Source organism: Salvelinus fontinalis, chromosome 8, assembly GCF_029448725.1.
Source record: "Salvelinus fontinalis isolate EN_2023a chromosome 8, ASM2944872v1, whole genome shotgun sequence".
Taxonomy (NCBI): Eukaryota; Metazoa; Chordata; class Actinopteri; order Salmoniformes; family Salmonidae; genus Salvelinus; species Salvelinus fontinalis.
The window spans coordinates 1,277,756-1,300,459 of NC_074672.1; the positions used below are offsets into that span (position 1 = coordinate 1,277,756).

A 22,704-nucleotide genomic window follows, 5' to 3' on the forward strand; every position below is an offset into this window, starting at 1 on the left:
TCGTACTGGTCAGACACCGTGTTATGCGGTAAAGCGCACGGTGTCCCCAGTACGCGTGCTTAGCCCAGTGCGGGCTATTCCACCTTGCCGCACTGGGAGGGCTAGGTTGGGCATCGAGCCGGATGCCATGAAGCCGGCCCAACGTATCTGGCCTCCAGTACGTCTCCTCGGGCCGGCGTACATGGCACCAGCCTTACAGGTGGTGTCCCCGGTTCGCCTGCATAGCTCAGTGCGGGCTATTCCACCTCGCCGCACTGGCAGGGCTACGGGGTCCATTCAACCTGGTAAGGTTGGGGAGGCTCGGTGCTCAAGAGCACGTGTCCTCCTTCACGGTCCGGTATATCCGGCGCCACCTTCCCACCCCAGCTCAGTACCACCAGTGCCTACACCACGCACCAGGCTTCCAGTGCATCTCCAGAGCCCTGTTCCTCTTCCACGTACTCTCCCTATGGTGCGTGTCTCCAGCCCGGTGCCTCCAGTTCCGGCACCACGCACCAAGCCTCCTGTGCATCTCCAGAGCCCTGGACGCACTGTTCCTTCTCCCCGCACTCGCCCTGAGGTGCGTGCCCTCAGCCCGGTACCTCCAGTTCCGGTACCACGCACCAGGCCTAGAGTGCGCCACGAGAGTCCAGTGTGCCCTGTTCCTGTTCCCCGCACTCGCCCTGAGGTGCGTGCCCTCAGCCCGGTACCTCCAGTTCCGGTACCACGCACCAGGCCTATAGTGCGTCTCAGCCGGCCAGAGTCTGCCGTCTGCCCAGCGGTGCCTGAACGGCCCGTCTGCCCAGCGCCGTCTGAGCCATCTGTCTGCCCAGCGCCGTCTGAGCCATCTGTCTGCCCAGCGCCGTCTGAGCCATCTGTCTGCCCAGCGCCGTCTGAGCCGTCTGTCTGCCCAGCGCCGTCTGAGCCGTCTGTCTGCCCAGCGCCATCTGAGTCGTCCGTCTGCCACGAGCCATTAGAGCCGCCCGTCTGTCCCGAGCCAGTAGAGCCGTCCGTCAGTCAGGAGCCGCTAGAGCCGTCCGTCAGTCAGGAGCCGCCAGAGACGCCCGCCAGTCAGGAGCCGCCAGAGACGCCCGCCAGTCAGGAGCTGCCAGAGACGCCCGCCAGTCAGGAGCTGCCAGAGACGCCCGCCAGTCAGGAGCTGCCAGAGACGCCCGCCAGTCAGGAGCTGCCAGAGACGCCCGCCAGTCAGGAGCTGCCAGAGACGCCCGCCAGTCAGGAGCTGCCAGAGACGCCCGCCAGTCAGGAGCTGCCAGAGACGCCCGCCAGTCAGGAGCTGCCAGAGACGCCCGCCAGTCAGGAGCTGCCAGAGACGCCCGCCAGTCAGGAGCTGCCCTACAGTCCGGAGCTGCCCTACAGTCCGGAGCTGCCCTACAGTCCGGAGCTGCCCTACAGTCCGGAGCTGCCCTACAGTCCGGAGCTGCCACTCAGCCCGGACCTGCCGGAGTCCCTCAGCCCGGACCTGCCGGAGTCCCTCAGCCAGGACCTGCTGGAGTCCCTCAGCCAGGACCTGCTGCCCCTTATCCCGGTGTTGCCCCTTATCCCGGTGTTGCCCCTTGTCCCGGTGCTGCCCCTTGTCCCGGTGCTGCCCCTTGTCTCGGTGCTGCCCCTTGTCCCGGTGCTGCCCCTTGTCCCGGTGCTGCCCCTTGTCCCGGTGCTGCCCCTTGTCCCGGTGCTGCCCCTTGTCCCGGTGCTGCCCCTTGTCCCGGTGCTGCCCCTTGTCCCGGTGCTGCCCCTTGTCCCGGTGCTGCCCCTTGTCCCGGTGCTGCCCCTTGTCCCGGTGCTGCCCCTTGTCCCGGTGCTGCCCCTTATCCCGGTGCTGCCCCTTCATTTAGGTGGGGTTAGTGGGAGGGTGGTCATTGGGAGGGGGATAAAGAAGCGGGGATTGATTATGGTGGGGTGGGGACCTCGTCCACCGCCAGAGCCGCCACCGTGGACAGACGCCCACCCAGACCCTCCCCTAGACTTTGTGCTGGTGCGCCCGGAGTTCGCACCTTAAGGGGGGGGTTCTGTCACGTTCCTGACCTGTTTTCCTTTGTTTTGTATTCATTTTAGTTGGTCAGGGCGTGAGTTGGGTGGGTTTGTCTATGTTTTGTATTTCTATGTGGGGTTTTGTGTTCGGCCTGGTATGATTCTCAATTAGAGACAGGTGTGTATTGTTTGTCTCTAATTGAGAGTCATACAAAGGCAGCCAGGGTTTCACTGGTGTTTTGTGGGTGTTTGTTCCTGTGTCCTCACAGGACAGTTGAAGGTTAGTCACGTTTGTTGTTTTGTAGTTTGTAGTGTCTTGTTTGCTGTTTGTTCATTAAAAGATGGCTTATTTCCCTCAATCCGCATCTTGGTCCTATCCATGCTCCTCCTCGTTTGAGGAGGAGAACAACATTGACTGCCTTTACACTCATGCTGTATGGCAGCGACTTTTCCCCACATGGGGGCCAATTCGCTACGACTTCCGTTACTGTTCAATATGTCCCCTCCATCTGTTCCTCGTCTGATTCTATACCTCAACCTAGCCTATCCTTAGCCAGAACCCTATCCGTTAACATAGCCTTAGCCTTATCATAGCCCTAGTCTTTGCCAGAAGTGTAACTCTTATGTAATCTGTACCCTGGCTTTTGCTTTCAACTGAACTGTACTCAAAACCATAAATCTATCTGCCAAATCCCACATTTCAACTGATATTGATGACTTACGATACAATATACTGTATTGTCCATTTACATGGAAATTCATTTTGTGATGTCAGCACACAAATACACAAACACAATACAATATATTACATGCATTAAGGAAAACTGGAAAGTTAGTACACAAATGTACATTTTCACATATCAAATCTGAAACTTATGTCCCACTGTTCAGTAGCCTAATGGAGGAGGAGATAAACTTCCTCTCTTTTCCATTGCAGTGAGTTCGGAGGTGGGCCGTGCAGTGTGGCTGCGCTTCTCCCCGCCCTTGCCCTCCTCAGGGCCCCAGCCCAGCTTCATGGCCCACCTGTCGGGGGCGGTGGTAGGCATCAGCATGGGCCTGCTCATCCTGCGCAGCTATGAAGAGAGCCTGCAGAAGCAGTGCTCCTGGTGGGTCATCGTCTTCTCCTTCATCACGTTCCTTCTCTTTGCCATCTTCTGGAACATCTTCGCCTACGAGCTGCTAGGGGTGCAGCTCCCGCCCGCTCCCTGACACCAAGAAGCTCCCTCCCACTCCATTACATTGTCCCTCTCATTGCCATATGTCAAGATCCATCCACTTTACCATATCCTTTTCCTGTTCCCTCAGCCAACCTCCCAACAACACCATTCAAAACACAATATGTTTTTTCATTTAAAACTGTACAGGGCAGGAATTATTCTTTCCATGTACCCATATCATCAAAAAATTATATCTGTTTTGTGGTGGGAGGGAATTTGGTAGCAACATATGCAGGTGAAACCTGTGTAACTCTCTTCATATCCTCATTGTGGAGCAGCTATGTAAAAAGGGAATCCCTTTTGTCTTTTGTGTTGAAGCTTTACCCACCTCAAGGTGGAGACTGTCAGTCAGCATTTTGATTAATACCCATGCAACTTCAGTTCTCCTGTGTTCAGAGTGGGTTCATGACCCTCTAGGTGCTTCTTACTGGACAGGTGTGTGTTCTGTCAGTATCCCTCACTGCCCCTTTTAAAGCCATGAGGCAGTAGGGAACCAGTGTTCTATTGCGCAACATGCACCTAAACACAAGATCTACACTGTGGAATAATAATAGGAATTCACAGGAATAGATATTACATGTAACAAGGCATGCAGCTAGGAAGTATAGAGGTGGGAAAGACAAGAGGGGAGAGGGGGAAAAAATTAAATGCTGAAACTGTGACATCCTTTCTCCTCACCGTCACCACCGTGGTGCTCATGTCCCTAGTAGCCATTGTCACTCTCCTTTTCCACCCAACCTAAATGCTTCAGCAGGTTAGCATAATCTCTACCAGTACCATATGCTAACCTGCTAAGCACCAGCATCTCATCTAGCTAATGCTATAAGGTCGTAACTAAAACGCTTGCCCTGTGTACCCTGGACACACCAGCCCTCACCCTTCTGTGTTGCCATCTCCAAGAACAACCACTGCCTGATGCTGTAAGTCGGTATGGGAACGCAAAGAGAGAGATGCACACACTGGCCTCTGTCAATTCTCACTCTAACACACTGAACTGGGGAGGGCAACGGACATGTTATCATCGCCTGACCTCTGACCTCTGTCCCAGCGGGCTTTGGGGTCGGTCTGTCAAGGCCCAGTCTATACCTCAGTGTCTCATTCTTAGGGACTGTACACTTTTGTAAAGGAATGTAAGCATCAAAAAAAGTGTTAATAATTTATTTCTGTTTTTCCTTTGATAGTGGATGTGGATATTATATGTTCATAATTTAAGAGTATATTTAACGGTGCAGACTTAATGCTATGATTGTTCTTATGATTACTCTTACAATACAGCTTTGATCCTCTGAAAATAGTCAGCGAGCAGAAATCCCTGGTTACTATGACGAATGAACACCAATGACGCAAGTTACACTCGTCTTTATAAATCTGAGTGCTCTAAAGAATAAGCCATAGAAGAACCAATTCAACATAGACATGGAAAACAAAGGATGAGTAAAAACAGTCAGTGCCTGATTTCTGGTATATGCTTTGGTGAATGTTTCTGCCGTGTAGTCGTCATTATTAAGGTCAAAGCTGATCAAATATTTAATATGTTATGTGGTAAATGAAAGACAGGATGACAAAGCCAAACTCTTTGTGCAAGAACATGCTTGAGAAATGCTGGACTGTTAAACATGAAATATTTGTTGTTAAACACATCTTAACAACTTGGTTGACCGATAGAATATTCAGACACAGCATTACTGTTAGTATGATTGACAGATTCCAAATCACCCCAGTGTGGTGATGCCTGACTAGTCTTTTTGGGTTAATGACACATTTTGGATAGAGGAACATGCCCCAAATTAGCTCATTGTCTGAACCAAGCATTTTCTTAACTTGATCTTAATCTTTTTTTTCAGTTTGTAAGTTAATTCATGTGAAAGGTTTCTTCTGACTGCTTTAGAGAAGTTTTAGTTTCCAATGTTGACAGTTGGTCTCAGACATAATCCTCAGCATACATGATTGTCACTGACAGATGATACTCGTAAACTATAGAATCCATCGGACATTAACACAGAAAATGCAAAGGGGCCTACATAAGGGCTAGAAACTAAGTATTGGTAAAACTGTTAATAGGAGTAGGAACCTTCCCGAAAATGAAAACTAAACGACTAAAGGGGATGATAAAAGCTGAAGTACAAGGTACAAGCTTCCATTTCCCCACCCTTAAAAACACACCCAGGTCTCCGTTAAGTTATTTGTCAACCGGTTGTTCTTGCACGAATGTGTGATCAGTCTCAAATAAGTCTCCAATTCTGTATTCATAGACATGTTTATTTTTTCTTTCTTTTCACCATGGCGTATGAGACAGCCGTCGGAGGAATTAAGAAGTGCATATATCTTAATTAAACAGGCAGAGAAGTCGACGGGAGTAGTCTATTACCCGTCTGTAAGCCAAATTACTTCACCTTGGGCTGCATCCAAACACGGCAGTACTAACAACACGTCTTCTACAAAAGCCAATCCAATCCCACTCTCCTTTTGGCTGAGATGTCTCTGCTTTGTCCAGACATCCGAGGATCTGGGGGGAGAGGCATAAATGCTGTGATGAAGGAGCAAGTGTCATCTACAGGCTGACATATGTTTAGATGGTGCCAATGTGTGTCTCCAATGCTTTAGATGGTGCCAATGTGTGTCTGTGAGCGATGGCGGGAGAGGGGGAACAGAGGAGGAGGATTGGAGATGGCACCACTCATAAAACACCATTGGGGTCAAAGCAACTGTGTGTGCCTTCATATCTTGTCTTATACCCATCACAATGCCTCGGGCGTCAGAAATTATGTATGGCTGTTACGTGGGGCTCTGTTCTACCAGGACCCGGGGCTCCACCGCTGTAAACATGATCTATTTTTCTTTAAGTAGATGTGAAAGGCTGCATGATGTTGATTTAATTGCTGTCTTTCATGTGACATATTTGTTTTCATCGACATAGGGGGGCCTGGTGAAGAATAGGATGAGCAGGATAGGGGCCAGCCAACCATACCATGTGATCCATTATATAAATGATGCTCTATTGATTAGAACCCCATCACCACCTCTTTAGTGAGTGGTCTACTGACCACGCCCCTCCCCCTTCACATTCACTATATAAACAAAGCTATGCGGACACCCCTTCAAATTAGTGGATTCAGCTATTTCAGCCACACCCATTGATGACAGGTGTATAAAATTGAACACACAGCTATACAATCTCCATAGACAAACATTGGCAGTAGAATGGCCTTACTGAAAGGCTCAGTGACTTTCAACGTGGCACCGTCATAGGATGCCACCTTTCCAACAAGTCAGTTCCTCAAATTTCTGCCCTGCTAGAGCTGCCCTGGTCAACTGTCAGTGCTGTTATTGTGAAGTGGAAACATCTAGGAGAAACAACGGCTCAGCCGTGAAATGGTAGGACACAAAAGCTCACGAAATGGGGCCGCCATGTGCTGAAGTGCGTAGTGCTTAAAAATCGCTTGTCCTCGGTTGCAACACTCACTACAGAGTTCCAAACTGCCTCTGGAAGCAACATCAGCACAAGAACTGTTGGTCGGGAGCTTCATGAAATGGGTTTCTATGGCAGAGCAGCCGTACACAAGCCTAAAATCACCATGTGCAATGCAAAGTGTCGGCTGGAGTGGTGTAAAGCTCGCCGCCATTGGACTCTGGAGCAGTGGAAACGTGTTCTCTGGAATGATGAATCAGGCTTCACCATCTGGCAGTCTGACGGACGAATCTGGGTTTGGCAGATGCCAGGAGAAAGCTACCTGCCCCAATACATAGTGTCAACTGTAAAGCTTGGCAGAGGGGGAATAATGGTCTGGGGCTGTTTTTTATGGTTCGGGCTAGGCTCCTTAGTTCCAGTGAAGGGACATCTTCCATACAGAAATGGTTGGTGTAGATCGGTGTGGAAGAACTTGACTGGCCTGCACAGAGCCCTGACCTCAACCCCATCAAATACCTTTGGGATGAATTGGAACACTGACTGTGAGCCAGGCCTAATCGCCCAACCTCCGTGCCCGACCTCACTAAAGCTCTTGTGGCTGAATGGAAGCAAGTCCCCGCAGCAATGTTCCAACATCTCGTGGAAAGCCTTCCCAGAAGAGTGGAGGCTGTTATTATAGCAAAGAGGAGACCAACTCCATATTCATGCCCATGATTTAGAATGAGATGTTCAACAAGCAGGTGTCCACATACTTTTGGTTATGTAGTGTATGTGTCAGTGTCCATGAATAGCCTAACATTTTGAAGGAAGGAAGGATCGTTATTGAACCACATCACCATTAAAGGACGTCACTGTTAAAACTAATGATATATATATAAACCCTTGATTGCTGATGCTAATGTATGTATTGGCCAATGACAGGCTTTGAAGCCACTGGTCGGCCATTTTGGCATTTCTCAGAAAAGCAGTCCTCAATAAGAATGAATGGAATTCTAAATCTTCTCTAGTGTGTATATATAAATCATTGGTTAAAACAAAAAGTGGGACCAACATACCACCTTGCCATGTGCCCTACATTTTCCTTGGATGCATCAACCCCATAGTTGACATCATTCTATGGGGTTGTTCTCAAACCACTTTCTCTGTTCATCCTTTCTGTGTTCATGTCTAAATGCAACATAACTTTTGTAGCAAGCATATTTGAGATTTATACTGTTATTAGATACTCCAGACTCTTGTGTTTTGACATCAGTGAGCTTTTTTGCACTTGTCGTAATGTGGTCAACTGAGATGTCATCGTGCCAATATGTTATAGTGCCATTTTGTTCTTTATGCTTTCATTGGTATTACCTCCTTACCCCAATTTGTTGTGCTCTTATGGATAATGCCTTGTTACAACTAGTGCGTCTACATCCTAAACTTAGCAATGGGAGAGGGGGCTTGGCTTTTGCGTTCGTGTGTGATTAAAGGCATCAGGTTATGAGGGTCACTGCACTGCGTCACTGATCTGATCTTTATATAGTATGGATATGTAGATCAACCAACCTTAATTATATCAATATGCAGTACCTGCTCTAAGCTGATGCTTGTGAACAAGCAGGTTGCCTTCTCCCAGTGTCAGTAGTGTACTACTTGAACATGGGGTACTTTAATGCTGTACTGTATGAGGCAGGCTACTGTAGCTCATTAGACAGATAAACTGTTATTTTAAATAAAAATCAAAGCAAGCAAACCAGCGTATTACTTTTTCAGTATCAACTTCTAGTATTAAATAATTTGAGCGCAGTGGAATCCACACATGGTTTGACCAACATACAACAATCACCAGTGCTGAATAGTTATCCAAGTTGTTTTCATCTATCTCTAGACCATTAGAATACCAGTATATGGAGGTTTTGAATGCAGCATATGGTACTGTAGTTATGGATAACTGAGGCAGTTTGGTTTATGGTCATATGTGTGCTGCTGTGGTAGTTTTCACTGGCTGTTCTCTTGCATTGATAAAAATGTTGCCAAGCTTAGGAGGTTAAGTCTCCAAATCCAGACCAGAGGTTGTACCAAAACAGCGTTTACAAAAAAAAAAAAAATGAATAGAGAGGCTATTTTTCTCTGGGTCACAAAATGTATGTAAATATGGATAGTTTATATTAAATTCCTCATTAATTATTTAATGATGTATTGTACTTTTTAAATGTTCTGAATTGAACCCTTTTATATTGTATATATGTATGTTTTATTTTGTACTGTTCATTGTACTTGCTTTAAGTTCGGAACAATACGAATAAAGAAACATACTGTGGAAATGTCTCATCTTCCCACTGCTATATTACTAGCCTCCTTGTCATTGTACATATCATCTAGTGGGCACTGGGCACTACACATTGTGGGTACATGGGGTGAGTTAACCAAACACAGTGCCAGATGCAAAATCAATCCTGTTTAATATCAAAGATATATTTGCAAGTTACACTATACAAATCTACTGAAGACGTAAAGACAAAATACTATATTGTCATGATGTTGAGGTAGCCTTCTTTCACCAGTCATATTCTCCAAACTTAAAGGCTTAACAAGGTTGTTTGTTGAAGTAAAACAGGGTTAACTTTGTCCTCTGTCTCTTAGCTGGCCTGTCATTGGTCTCTGGGTCTGTCTTATTCCTAAGGCTGCTCGCTAGATTGACGTCCTTCGTCAGGGGAAGCTGCAGCTGATTGGCTACAGCCCATGCCCACAAACACAGCTCCACCCTATGGGGCGTCCATTCCTGTTTGCTGTTCACTGAGCGAGATGGAGGAGGCGGGTCAACAAACAACATCCGCATAGACTACAGCACAGGGTTTTCACATCCCACCCTCCTGTCTCTTACACAAACAAACCAAGAGCAATGGACATGGAGCAATACTACAATGTTGCAGATAGATCATATTTTGACCCACAAAATATGAATATGAATATGTATCCACAAAAGTGCATTCCAGAGCACAGGTTCACAATCTAACCAAGTTGCTATCACCTTTGTTTAACTTTTAAATTCAGACAAAACAGAGATGCTTGTTCTAGGTCCCAAGAAACAAAGAGATCTTCTGTTGAATCTGACAATTAATCTTGATGGTTGTACAGTCGTCTCAAATAAAACTGTGAAGGCCCTCGGCATTACTCTGGACCATGATCTCTCTTTTGACGAACATATCAAGACTGTTTCAAGGACAGCTTTTTCCATCTATGTAACATTGCAAAATTCAGAAACTTTCTGTCCAAAAATTATGCAGAAAAAGTCATCCATGCTTTTGTCACTTCTAGGTTAGACTACTGCAATGCTCTACTTTCCGGCTACCCGGATAAAGCACTAAATAAACTTCCGTTAGTGCTAAACACGGCTGCTAGAATGACTTGACTAGAACCCAAAAATGTGATCATATTACTACAGTGGTAGCCTCTCTACACTGGCTTCCTGTTAAGGCAAGGGCTGATTTTAAGGCTTTAATGCTAACCTACAAAGCATTACATGGGCTTGCTCCTACCTATCTTTCCAAATTGGTTCTGCCGTACATACCTACTCGTACGCTACGGTCACAAGACGCAGGCCTCCTTACTGTCCCTAGAATTTCTAAGCAAACAGCTGGAGGCAGGGCTTTCTCCTACAGAGCTCAATTTTAATGGAATGGTCTGCCTACCCATGTGAGAGACGCAGACTCGGTCTCAACCTTTAAGTCTTTATTGAAGACTCATCTCTTCAGTAGGTCCTATGATTGAGTGTAGTCTGGCCCAGGAGTGTGAAGGTGAACGAAAAGTCACCGGAGCAACGAACCGCCCTTGCTGTCTCTGCCTGGCCGGTTCCCCTCTCTCCACTGGGATGTTCTGCCTCTAACCCTATTACAGGGGCTGAGTCACTGGCTTACAGGTGCTCTTCCATGCCAATCCCTAGGAAGGGTGTGTCACTTGAGTGGGTTGAGTCACTGACGTGATCTTCCTGTCTGGGTTGGCGTCCCCCCTTGGGTTGTGCCGTGGCGGAGATCTTTGTGGGCTATACTCGGCCTTGTCTCAGGATGGTAGGTTGGTGGTTGAAGATATCCCTCTAGTGGTGTGGGGGGCTGTGCTTTGGCAAAGTGGGTGGGGTTTTATCCTGCCTGTTTGGCCCTGTACGTGGATATCGTTGGATGGGGCCACAGTGTTTCCCGACACCTCCTGTCTCAGCCTCCAGTATTGATGCTGCAGTAGTTTATGTGTCGGGGGGCTAGGGTCAGTCTGTTATATCTGGAGTATTTCTCCTGTCTTATCCGGTGTCCTGTGTGAATTTTTAGTATGCTCTCTATAATTCTCTTTCTCTCCTTCTTTCTTTCTTTCTTTCTTTCTTTCTCTCTCTCGGAGGACCTGAGTCCTAGGACCATGCCTCAGGACTACCTGGCCTGAGGACTCCTTGCTGTCCCCAGTCCACCTGGCCGTGCTGCTGCTCCAGTTTCAACTGTTCTGCCTGCGGCTATGGAACCCTGACCTGTTCACCAGACAGGCTACCTGTTCCAGACTTGCTGTTTTCAACTCTCTAGAGACAGCAGGAGCGGTAGAGATACACTGAATGATCGGCTATGAAAATCCAACTGACATTTACTCCTGAGGTGCTGACCTGTTGCACCCTTGACAACCACTGTGATTATTATTATTTTACCCTGCTGGTCATCGATGAACATTTGAACATCTTGGCCATGTTCTGTATAATCTCCACCCAGAAGAGGATTGGCCACCCCTCAGAGCCTGGTTCCGCTCTAGGTTTCTTCCTAGGTTCTGGCCTTTCTAGGGAGTTTTTCCAAGCCACCGTGCTTCTACACCTGCATTGCTTGTTGTTTGGGGTTTTAGGCTGGGTTTCTGTACAGCACTTTGAGATATCAGCTGATGTAAGAAGGGCTTTATAAATACATTTGATTGATTGATTGGTGTGTGTGAAGCCATCTTGTTCAGATAGAGTGCATAGTGTCTGGCTGTGTACTGGAAGGGCCTCAGTCCAGGGACACTTTCAACAGCCTTGTTGGGCATGAACGCTGCCTGCTCCGGAGCTCCTGGTGCCAAAACAGCTGGAACAAAACGGACTGTCAGTGATAGGCCAAGTTAATTTGGCCCCTGGCCAGATTTCTGATATTTCCTGAATATTAACGTTTATTAAGGCTGCAGTGTGAGCTTTGTTCAGCTTGCTTAATCCGATTGAGAGCACCACTGAACCAACTTTGACTAGGTTACTTTTTTCTACTCTTGATAAGAAGAAAAAATATCTGCCTTATTTGTCGGTATTAGACAGTGCCTAAAAAAGCATTTTCCACTCCAGACCCCTGCCCTGGCCCCTAGCTGCTGCTGACCTGAGGCGGTGGCTGGGCCCAGGGCTTTGAGAGAGCCGAGTTCTGTGATAGCTGCCTGTATGTCAGGGAGGAAACTGAAGGCCTTTCTGGAGCAGTTCTCCATATCTCCTCACTGTTAGTGGCCACCAGCTGCTGCAGCCACGGGCGGAACTTCCCCCTCTGCAGGGGATAAAGTGCCAAGACATTTCACAACCGGGAGCAGGGAGTTTAAAGAGATTCCTCTGCTCATGGAAAGTAAGTAAAGCACAGCTTTATTTATCTTAGTAGGAGATGTTTTCATTTCACATTATTACCTTGAATTTCAGAAGCATCGAAAAAAAAAATGGCATGCACCACTTACTATTGAGTCAATAAGGCTCTGCATCTATCTGCACTACAGTACTTACAGTGAGAATCCACTCCATCAGTTTCACCAGCTCTGGTTGGGTGATATTTGTAAGGGCACACAGTGATGGCTGCATGCAGCTCCTCTTGATATTTGGCTGGAGACAAGTCTCAGACTCAATAACCCGTGTTAACTTACATCAATCAAAAAGCATGGCAAATACTGCTCCATTCATCGCTGTACAGGGTTAATGGTGGGCTGAAACTACCTCAGACCTGGGGAGACAGCACACACAAGGGAATGTTGTTATTACCCAAAACTCCTGAGGGGGTGCTTTTTCCCCTGACACACACTGTGAGGACTGCCGCTGTCTAAACCTTCATGCATTGGAGAACAGAAACCATAGTTGACAAGCCTCATTCTCAGTTCAGTACTCTCTGTATTGATATTAATTTTGGCCAAAAATAGCATATTCAATGGATGCACATGAACTGAAACTGTATGGAAGAACACGAAAGATGTATTCAGCTGCAACTTCAAAGACAGTCATGATGCCAGAATAATAAACGTTAGACAAACACTTACCATGTGTGGTTGCAACCTGGTCTCAGAGCATTTCGTATTATTCTGTATGTAAATCCGAGACACTCCATTTAGTATGATATGTTGCATTCGCATCATTCGCCCAACCACCCTACTTTCGCGTTATATGCCCACCCACCCTACTTTCTTTAAGTAACCATCTGTCTTATGTATGGAGGAGAGATTTGGAAATGGTGGCGAGTAGTGCGGGCGAAGTGGAGGAAATTGAGAAGAAGTTGGTGAAGCAACAGCTGTGCTGGAATGCGACCAATATTGGTGTCAGTTCGCATAGTATGGAGTGGGAGGATGAGGGTCAAGGACCGTAATGGTCAGTAATTTAAATTCATAGGAAGAAGAGAGATCGTGATACAGTAAGCAGTGGAGCATCTAGTAAGGAAAGCATAAAGACGGCCAAGGTAGGACGCAAGAGTAATGATGTGGTAGGGTGAAAGTGTTGATCGTGTTTGATGAGACCACAGGGTCTCATTTACACCCTATCTGACTAACTATTGCCATAGAGAAAGAGGTAGGTGAAGTCAAATTAGTTTGGTTCATTGGAAATGGTCAATTGTTAATATGTTTAAAAAATATATATATTTATCCGTTATTTTACCAGGTAAGTTGACTGAGAACACGTTCTCATTTACAGCAACGACCTGGGGAATTGTTACAGAAAGATGAATGAGCCAATTGTAAACTGGGGATTATTAGGTGACCGTGATGGTTTGAGGGCCAGATTGGGAATTTTTGCAAAACACCAGGGTTAACACCCCTATTCTTACGATAAGTGCCAGGGGATCTTTAATGACCTCAGAGAGTCAGGACACCAGTTTAACGTCCCATCCGAAAGACGGCACCTACACAGGGCAGTGTCCTGGGGAATTGGGATATTTTTTAGACAAGAGGAAAGAGTGCCTCCTACTGGCCCTCCAACACCACCTGTGGTAGCCAGGCTCAGCAAGAGAAGATTCTGAAAATGGAAAAGCTTAATGGGAAGAAATTAAAAGCCATGTTGCTGGTGCTTATGCTAGACTGAGGGGAGTCATGACTGGGGTCCCAATATCTATGTCCGTAGATGATATTAAAGAAAATGTGAAGGCGGGAAGAGTGATTGAGGCCAAAAGGTTGATCAGTAGGAAAGAAGGTCAAAGAAGTGAAAGCCTATCAGTGCTGCTGAGGTTTGAGAAGGTTATGCCTGGAAAAGTACAGAGAGGATTCCTTAGTTTCAATGTCAGAGAATTTGTCCCATCTGTATTGCTCTGTTTTATATGCCAAAGAATGGGACATGTAGCTGTTCAATGTAAAGGAAAGAAAAGATGTGCCAAGTGTGGAGGAGAACATAGTTACGGTGAATGTGGGAGCAAAGTGAAGGTTGAGTGTTGTAATTGTGTGGGGGAACATTGTGCATCATTTGATGGATGTCAGGTGCAGAGAGAGGCTAGAGAGGCTCAGAGATATATAATTAGGCATGCTGTATCGTATGTAGAGCCTGTAAGACAGATTGGTGGAACTACAGTGTGGAATGATGGAGCTTCCACGGCTGCTCCTGTACTAAGTGGACCTAATGTCGGTGCTGGGTCATTCCTAGTAAGCGGTGCCTTTTCTGTCCCCAGGAAATATCAGTTCTTATTTAGTGTAAAATGTGGATTCCAAAAGTCTTTAAATATAATGTCAGGTGTCCATTACCTTAAAAACACCAAATATGGATCCTGAAAGGGAATTTTATGCATTTTAAACACTTTTTGTCAGTGGATGTAGATGTTTTTGCCATGTCCCCAGGTGTTATTTTATTTTCATTTAACCAGTTGAGAACAAGTTCTCATTTACAACTGCGACCTGACCAAGGTAGAGCAAAGCAGTGCGACACAAACAACACAGAGTTACACATGGGATAAACAAACGTACATTCAATAACACAATAGAAAAGTCTATATACAGTGTGTGCAAATGTAGTAAGATTAGGGAGCAGCAGCATGTAGACTTCAGTATAAGCCTTAAAATAATAAAATGTTAAAAATGTTTCTTCATTATTTTATAGTGCTACTTTCATCAATAATTTTTTTCCCATGATTATTGTATTTATTTTATTTTATTTAAGATTTTCTGTTGGTCCCCGATACCACTTTCCACCCTGTTCGTTTGTTGTAATTCTCAATTGAAGAAAACAACCACTTCCTACAATACCATATTCAGGAAGTGTCATCATTTCTTTGGTGCGAAAACAATGGTGCGAAGCTAAATAAATATAAACACTCAGTTGTATCTATTTGTCATGTTTCATGTTGTTCGTCTGTAGGTCCCACTCGTACATTTCCACCCTGCTATTCTAAATTATAGACAAAAACATAATAAAATATATATATTTTTAAAATATGTTTGATAGAGAAGTTAAAATGCGGTTCAAGTGTTTACCATTATGCTAGCTCAATTTTGCTCACTCACAGATTGAATGTCTAATTCATTGATTGATCGTACATTCCAGCATAGTACGTCGCGGCATGCAGTTAATAAACGATTGTTTCCGGACCGCCATGATATCGAAGAAGAAAATGAAAACGTGATGATGAGTGAATTCCTTTTAGAACACGTACTTCCGTTTTGCAATGCTTGTTTTTGTTAAATTCATGTGAATGACACTTACAACTTCCGGTTCTCCAGTGCCGTGAATTATTTGTTGTTGTTTAGAAGCAAGGTAAGTCCTACAAAATTAGGACCAATTATTGTGTACTGAAAACATTTATGTAGAGAAATAACAGTAAATATCTTGCCACGCTAATGTTCTGAACCTGTTAGTGTAAGATTTAGCAACATTGGTCATCTGACTGTGATGTTGCAACTAGCTACTTTAACAAGCCAGCTACCTAGCTTTGTATCTGGCTCCCAGGTGATTTCTACCTACAAATTAGAAGACAAATGTTCGATATTGATGTGCACTCATTGGCTGTGTGTCTCAGTCATGTTGTGTTTGGTGTAAGGTAATTCTGAGAACATAAACACCTAAATTTGCATGCCTGCCACCCTAGACAGATGCTAGCTAGCTTAGCTCAGCTCTATTTATGTTAATACTTCAAATGACACTCAACGTCCCTAAACATTGCATAGTTTAGTAGCTACATTGTTTTAAGCAATTTATGTAAATCTCAGGTTTATGCATCTGGTAGAACTGGAATTATCACAAGGTTAACAGGCCATATTTATGTTTGTTTATGTTGTTAAACTCATGCACACCCCTATACCAGACCTGACCATAGGTCGTGGACTGTGGTCATGCTAATGTCATCATTAACAATTACTCTAGGCTTAGGGACCCAAATGACAAAGTATAGTGTGTTTCCACAGACTGCAGCATAATTTGCTTTAGTATGGAGTAAAGCTGCATAAACCATAACAAGGCTCTCCTCCCTCTTTTCTCCTCTAGGTGTGTCATTCTTTGCTGTGGTCCAACCTCAACCAGGGCCCCTCTGTTATAATCACACAGGACTCTGGAGAGCTGGGAGCATTAAGCAGTCTGCCATGCACCTCTGGAAAATGGAGGTGAATATTCTCTTAAGCCATTTTATAGAAGACTATTGGGTTGTAGGTAAGCTGGTTTGGTATAAGTGAATGTTCAATCTGGTTGCAATATTTGTCTCAGCACCAGTGATGTATCAGTGTAGCTACTCTTGAGAGAACTTTGATCTTGAAGAGTTGCTATGACAGTCAGGCTTTTTGCTCCAGCTTAGACATCGGCACCTGAACAGGAAGCAACATTTTCTTAGAACCAAGGCCTAAACAGTCTCTACTATCAGGTCATAGCTGGCTGGTTGGAGCAAAAACCTACAGACACTATTAAGTGGGTTACCTTTCTCAGCTCTACAACATGAACATAAGTGTGGATGATTGTTTTTTTTTTTTTTTTTTTACATTTGTGTATATTGTTAGATATTACTACACTGTTGGAGCTAGGAACACAAGCATTTCGCTACACCCGCAATAACATCTGCTAAATGTGTATGTGACCAATACAAAGTGACGATAATGTCCCTTTTCTCAGGTATCCTCTGACAGGACTGTATGAGGAGGCCTCTGTGTTTCTTTAGAGGCAGAGAAGACCACCGCTGCTATTTGAAGTAAGTCCATAGGAATAAATTAGAGAGAGATTAGAGGGTCATATAAGTATGTGACAGACCACTGCCAGCAGCACGGCTCAAGTACCAAACTGAGCTCACCTCATAGGTGTAGCGCCATCTTCTGGTGGAACTAGGGGCATTCTTTTAGAATTTCCCAATAGGCTAGAATGGCTTTGTCCATGTATTAGAAATGTGGTGGTTGTTGAATGCTGTTCTGACTTTGCCAATGAAAAACAGTTATTTGCAATGTGCATAATCAATTTTTGTGTGCTTGTTGTGTGCCTCTGCTGCTTTGAGTCTAGCACCTTCCCTGAACCAAACCACCCTTCTATGTCCCCAACCAGGCCATGGAGAAGATGTCTCGGGTCACTACGGCCCTAGGCAGCAGCGCCATCAGCGGGCGCACCATGTTCTGCCACCTGGATGCGCCCGCCAACGCCATCAGTGTGTGCCGCGATGCCACGCAGGTGGTGGTGGCCGGCCGCAATATCTTCAAGATCTACGGCCTGGAGGAGGAGCAGTTTGTGGAGAAGCTCAACCTGCGCGTGGGCCGCAAGCCCTCGCTCAACTTCAGCTGCGCCGACGTCATGTGGCACCAGATGGAGGAGAACCTGCTGGCCACGGCTGCCACCAACGGGGCAGTAGTCACCTGGAACCTGGGCAAACCGTCACGCAACAAGCAGGACCAGCTGTTCACCGAACACAAGCGTACAGTCAATAAGGTGTGCTTCCACCCCACCGAAGTCTACATGCTGCTTAGTGGCTCCCAGGACGGCTACATGAAGTGCTTCGACCTGCGCAAGAAAGAGTCTGTCAGCACCTTCTCAGGTATGTGTGTGGGGACTCTTTGAGGTTGAACACAGGAGTAACACCTTCAAAATACCTACCTGCGTATGTCCAGGAATGACTCTGGGCTACAAAACAAACAGCATCTTATTTGTTACTACTGTCTTAATTGACCATTTTCAGACAGTATCTTAAACCGCACGTTTTGACATATGACATGGGAATGAACCTGGCCTGAGGACATTTTTTTTTTTTCTATTTTATTTCTCTCAGGTCAGTCAGAGAGTGTAAGAGATGTTCAGTTTAGCATGAAGGATTACTTTACTTTCGCTGCTTCCTTTGAGAATGGTAATGTCCAGCTGTGGGACATACGGAGGCCAGACCGGTATGAGAGGATGTTCACAGCCCACACCGGACCTGTGTTTTGCTGTGACTGGCACCCCGATGACAGGTAGGGAGAGGCTTTAGAGAAACTTTAGTGAAAGACATGTTAATGCATGTTGAAAAAAACACTGTTTGCATTGGTTGACCATTAATCTAAAGTGAATTTTCTTAAGATACAGTAATCATTCTTGCTTACAGTGTGGCTGTTAATTCACTTACATGATTGTGATTTGCTAATGTATTGGTCTCGGTCTGCAGGGGCTGGCTGGCCACTGGTGGCCGGGACAAGATGGTGAAGGTGTGGGACATGACCACCAACCGGGCCAAGGAGATCTATTGCGTCCAGACTATCGCCTCGGTGGCCCGGGTCAAGTGGCGTCCTGAGAGGAAGTGGCACCTGGCCACCTGCTCCATGATGGTGGACCACAACATCTATGTGTGGGACATCCGGAGGCCCTTCATCCCATTTGCCACCTTCGAGGAGCACAAGGACGTGACCACAGGTATTGTGTGGCGCCACCAGCACGACCCCTACTTCCTACTGTCAGGTTCCAAGGACAGCACGCTCTACCAGCACATGTTCAAGGATGCCAGCCGGCCCGTGGACCGGGCCAACCCTGAGGGACTGTGCTTCGGCCTGTTTGGCGACCTGGCCTTCGCTGCCAAGGAGAGCCTAATCAGTGGCGACGCCAACAGGAAGCCGTACCCGGGTGGAGATCGCCGCTACCCCATCTTCTTCTTCAAAAAGCCCGACCTGACGGAGCAGTTTGCCCACGTGTCCAGCGCCCTCAGCGTGTTTGAGTCGTCTTTGGAGAGCAGGCGCATGGACTGGTTTGTCAAGACGGCACGCCTCTACCTCCTCAGCGGCAAACCCTTTGCCGAGCTGTGTGACCACAATGCCAAGGTGGCCAAGGAGCTCAACAGACCTCAGGTCAGTCAGTCTGCCCTTAAGAGATGGGCTGCATTCATTTACATACACTACCATTCAAAAGATTGGGGTCACTTTGTCCATTAAAATAACATCAAATTGATCAGAAATACGGTGTAGACATTGTTAATGTTGTAAATGACCATTGTAGCTGGAAATGGCAGATGTTTTATGGAATATCTACATAGGTGTACAGAGGCCCATTATCAGCAACCATCACTCCTGTATTCCAATGGCACGTTGTGTTAGCTAATCCAAGTTTATAATTTTAAAAGGCTAACACAACGTGCTACAATAGTTATTTACAACATTAACAATGTCTACATTGTGTTTCTGATCAATTTGATGTTATTTTAAAGGACAAAAAATATGCTTTTCTTTCAAAAACAAGGACATTTCTAAGTGACCCCAAACTTTTGAACCGTAGTGTATATCTAATTCAACATTTTTGAGGAACTAAGTCGAGTTTTGATGATCAATAGTAAACCTCTTTCATATTTCCCCCACTTGAAGGTTTCCACTACATGGACGATGCTTCGGATCATGTTCTCAGACCCAGCAAACCTCTCGACGCCGGGTCCAAATCACATTGGCAAACTGGGCACCCTTCCTTTAATGAACAGGTACTTCCCACATGCTTCACATAAACGCATAGGCTGTAAAATTGTGTGGACAAACTAAAGACTTTTAAAAGTAAAATCTTGAATCCTTTATTTTGTCTGCCCTAGTTTCAGTATGAAGGAGATGGGCATGGGGACGGAGAGCAGGCTGGACCGCAGTAAAGGAGAGAGCAGACAGGACAACATTCACCTAGAGCTTGGGAACTCGCTAATCAACAGCAACAACGACGGTGAGAGTGAACTCTTAGAAACACTCAAGCTGCTCCCACTTCACTGAAGAAATTAATAAACATAAACACTGAGTGTACAAAACAGTAGGAACACCTGCCTAACATTGAGTTGCACCCCATTTTTCCCTCAGAACAGCCTCAATTTGTCAGGGCATGGACTCTTCAAGGTGTTGAAAGTGTTCCACAAGAATGCTGGCCCATGTTGACTCCAATGCTTCTCACAGTTGTGTCAAGTTGGCTGGATGTCCTTTGGGTGGTGGACCATTTTTTTAATACACACGGGAAACTGTTGAGCGTGAAACCCAGCAGTGTTGCAGTTCTTGACACACACAAACCGGTGCGCCTGGCACCTCCTACCATACCCCGTTCAAAGGCACTTAAATATTTTGTCTTGCCCATTCCCCCTCTGAATGGCACACACATACATAATCCATATCTCAATTGTCTCAAGGCTTAAAAACCTGTCTCCTACCCTTCATCGACATTGATTTGAAGTGGATTTAACAAGTGACGTCAATAGCTTTCACCTCGATTCACCTGGTCAGTCTATCATGGAAAGAGCAGGTGTACCTAATGTTTTGTACACTCAGTGTAGGTGGTTCTTGTGAACTGCATTTAGTAGTATGTGACTTACTATGCTAGATGAGTAAAAAATAGTGATATTTGTCCCACTGCAGAGAATGAAGAGACAGAGGGAAGTGAGGGCCAGGCGGAGTACATGTTTGGTGATGCTGAGCTGGACGACGATGACCTCTACTCTATGGAGCACGACATCCAGGCCGGTGAGTCTCTGACCCCTATATAGGTCCTATACATTCAACACTGACATCTTGGATCTAGCCACCACTAACCTTACATATCTATTGCCATATAAAATGTAAGTTACAGCCATGATTGAGGGCTGGTCTATGATCTACCCCGAGTACTTTCTGAGCATGTTCTTCTCTCTGGTGTTTTCAGCGGAGGAGCAGGAGTACACGCTCCCCCAGGAGGCCTTCCCACTGCGCCACGAGATCATGGACAACCCGTTGGCGCCGGAGCACCTGCAGCAGGACAAGGCCGACTCGCCGCATGCCAGCGGCAACGAGGCGGAGGTCATGTGCTTGACGCCCATCGAGTCGTTCTCCCTGATCTCAATCTCCCAGCCGCTGTTCAGCCCCCACCTTCCTGCCCACTTCTTCTGCCCTGTGGTCAGGGAGATGCTGAGCCATTATGCCGAGCAGGGCGACGTGCAGATGGCTGTCTCGGTGCTCATCGTTCTGGGAGACCGCATCCGCAAGGAGATTGACGACCTCACTCAGGTCAGAGCTAGGGATATAAATTGTCATAGTGTTCTATAACACTATAATAATGTTAATCTATGGTCGGTTCCTGAAGTAGAATCCAAATTCTATGATTATGCGTTGCATAACATTTATTGGGATGGTCTTGAGAATTCTATTTAAACGATTTAACATGGCTGATTGCTTGATAGAAAAAGTTATGATGGAGATTAGAGTCTTGGTAATCTGAATATTCTCCAAACTGGCAAATATGTTCTTTTCGGCATGTTCTAATAATCGAGGTGACCCTATTTCAGGAGCACTGGTACATGTCCTACATTGACTTGCTGCAGCGTTTCGAGCTGTGGAACGTGTCCAACGAGGTCATCAAGCTGAGCACGTGCAGCGCCATCACCTGTCTGAACCAGACATCCACCACTCTGCATGTCAACTGCAGCAACTGCAAACGGCCCATGAGCAACAGGGGCTGGATCTGTGACAGGTACAACTTAAAACCATAACGTATAACTTTGACCCACCTGACACAGTAAAGGGAAGGGTTAATAACCTATTAGAAACAATATAGAGCTCAAAGTCAAGAGAACATTTGGAAGTTAGACCAATATGTCTTACCACCCGACCTCTTTGCCCATTCCCCAGATGCCACCAGTGTGCCAGCGTTTGTGCCGTGTGCCACCACGTGGTGAAGGGGCTGTTCGTGTGGTGCCAGGGCTGCAGTCACGGCGGGCACTTGGAGCACGTGAAGAACTGGCTAAAGAGCAGTTCCCACTGCCCGGCCGGCTGCGGTCACCTGTGTGAGTACACCTGACCCTCCGCTCCACCCCTGCCCAGCTTGCTCTCTGTGTGAGGGAGCACCACACCTCAGTGCCTGGCTCACCCTGGCCTGGGTCTCACACTCCAGGCTGGCGTCTCCTGAGACTGGGGTCCACAAGGGACTGGCCATGGTAGCAAGATGGCTACTATTGGAAGACAGGTGGGTAAGACTGGAGTCCAATCCACAGAACCAGTCCGAGAGGAGGACATGTATGTACCGTATGGAGCACTGTTAAAAGTTTGTGATGGGGCCCCTGCCCTACTTGGCAATGACAGAAACTTGAAGTTAAGTGAAAACAATCATTTGTGAATATATACACAATATATGCTGATATGGCCTTTATTTTATTTTTCATTTCTTTAATGTATTGCTCAGCTGGCCTTGTCTCACACACACAGCTGGGCAGACCTCCATGTTCAGCACAGTGTTTTCTATGGCAATAAAACATTTAGACCGAAGCTCAGCTGTCTCTGTACCATAAACCATGTGAACTCGTATTACCGCTGTCAGTGACCTTTTGAATGGGACACATTGCCATAACAATTATTATGTAACTAATATTTTAAAAGGAATAAGTTACACTATATTAGACAGGTTAAATTGTGTTTACATCTTATTCATTTTAGAAGAAAAAGAAATGCACACCTATTTAGGCGAGGTGCTGGCTAGCGGAGTAGAAAACTTAAATAAAGGAGAGCCGCACACTC

General features: G+C 46.1%; 2 protein-coding genes across 2 annotated transcripts in view; both read left to right on the forward strand.

The window, feature by feature from the left end:
- LOC129860342 (rhomboid-related protein 1-like) overlaps positions 1–8,897 on the forward strand; it is an 84,811-nt gene extending 75,914 nt beyond the window's left edge. The window contains exon 8 of the mRNA XM_055930666.1: positions 2,906–8,897. Within this exon, the coding sequence (XP_055786641.1) occupies positions 2,906–3,177 (272 nt within the window). The 3' untranslated portion in view covers positions 3,178–8,897. The remainder of the gene's footprint in view (positions 1–2,905) is intronic.
- A 6,381-nt stretch (positions 8,898–15,278) lies between these two features.
- LOC129860341 (GATOR complex protein WDR24-like) lies at positions 15,279–22,455 on the forward strand. Its single transcript, XM_055930665.1, has 12 exons — positions 15,279–15,535; positions 16,262–16,377; positions 16,877–16,952; positions 17,297–17,780; positions 18,012–18,189; positions 18,381–19,053; positions 19,564–19,673; positions 19,779–19,900; positions 20,578–20,682; positions 20,861–21,201; positions 21,480–21,664; positions 21,823–22,455. Exons 4-12 carry the CDS (start codon positions 17,300–17,302, stop codon positions 21,989–21,991), a joined length of 2,364 nt encoding a protein of 787 aa, XP_055786640.1. The 5' UTR covers positions 15,279–15,535; positions 16,262–16,377; positions 16,877–16,952; positions 17,297–17,299; the 3' UTR covers positions 21,992–22,455.
- Positions 22,456–22,704: the final 249 nt, after the last annotated feature.

What these genes read in the sequence shown, in the direction of transcription:
- LOC129860341 (XM_055930665.1), top strand. Translation starts at nt 17,300, where the DNA reads ATGGAGAAGATGTCTCGGGTCACTACGGCCCTAGGCAGCAGCGCCATC. An exon ending in GTCTGTCAGCACCTTCTCAG is followed by an intron (nt 17,781 to 18,011) that starts GTATGTGTGTGG and finishes TATTTCTCTCAG; the next exon opens with GTCAGTCAGAGAGTGTAAGA. An exon ending in AGGGGCTGGATCTGTGACAG is followed by an intron (nt 21,665 to 21,822) that starts GTACAACTTAAA and finishes CCCATTCCCCAG; the next exon opens with ATGCCACCAGTGTGCCAGCG.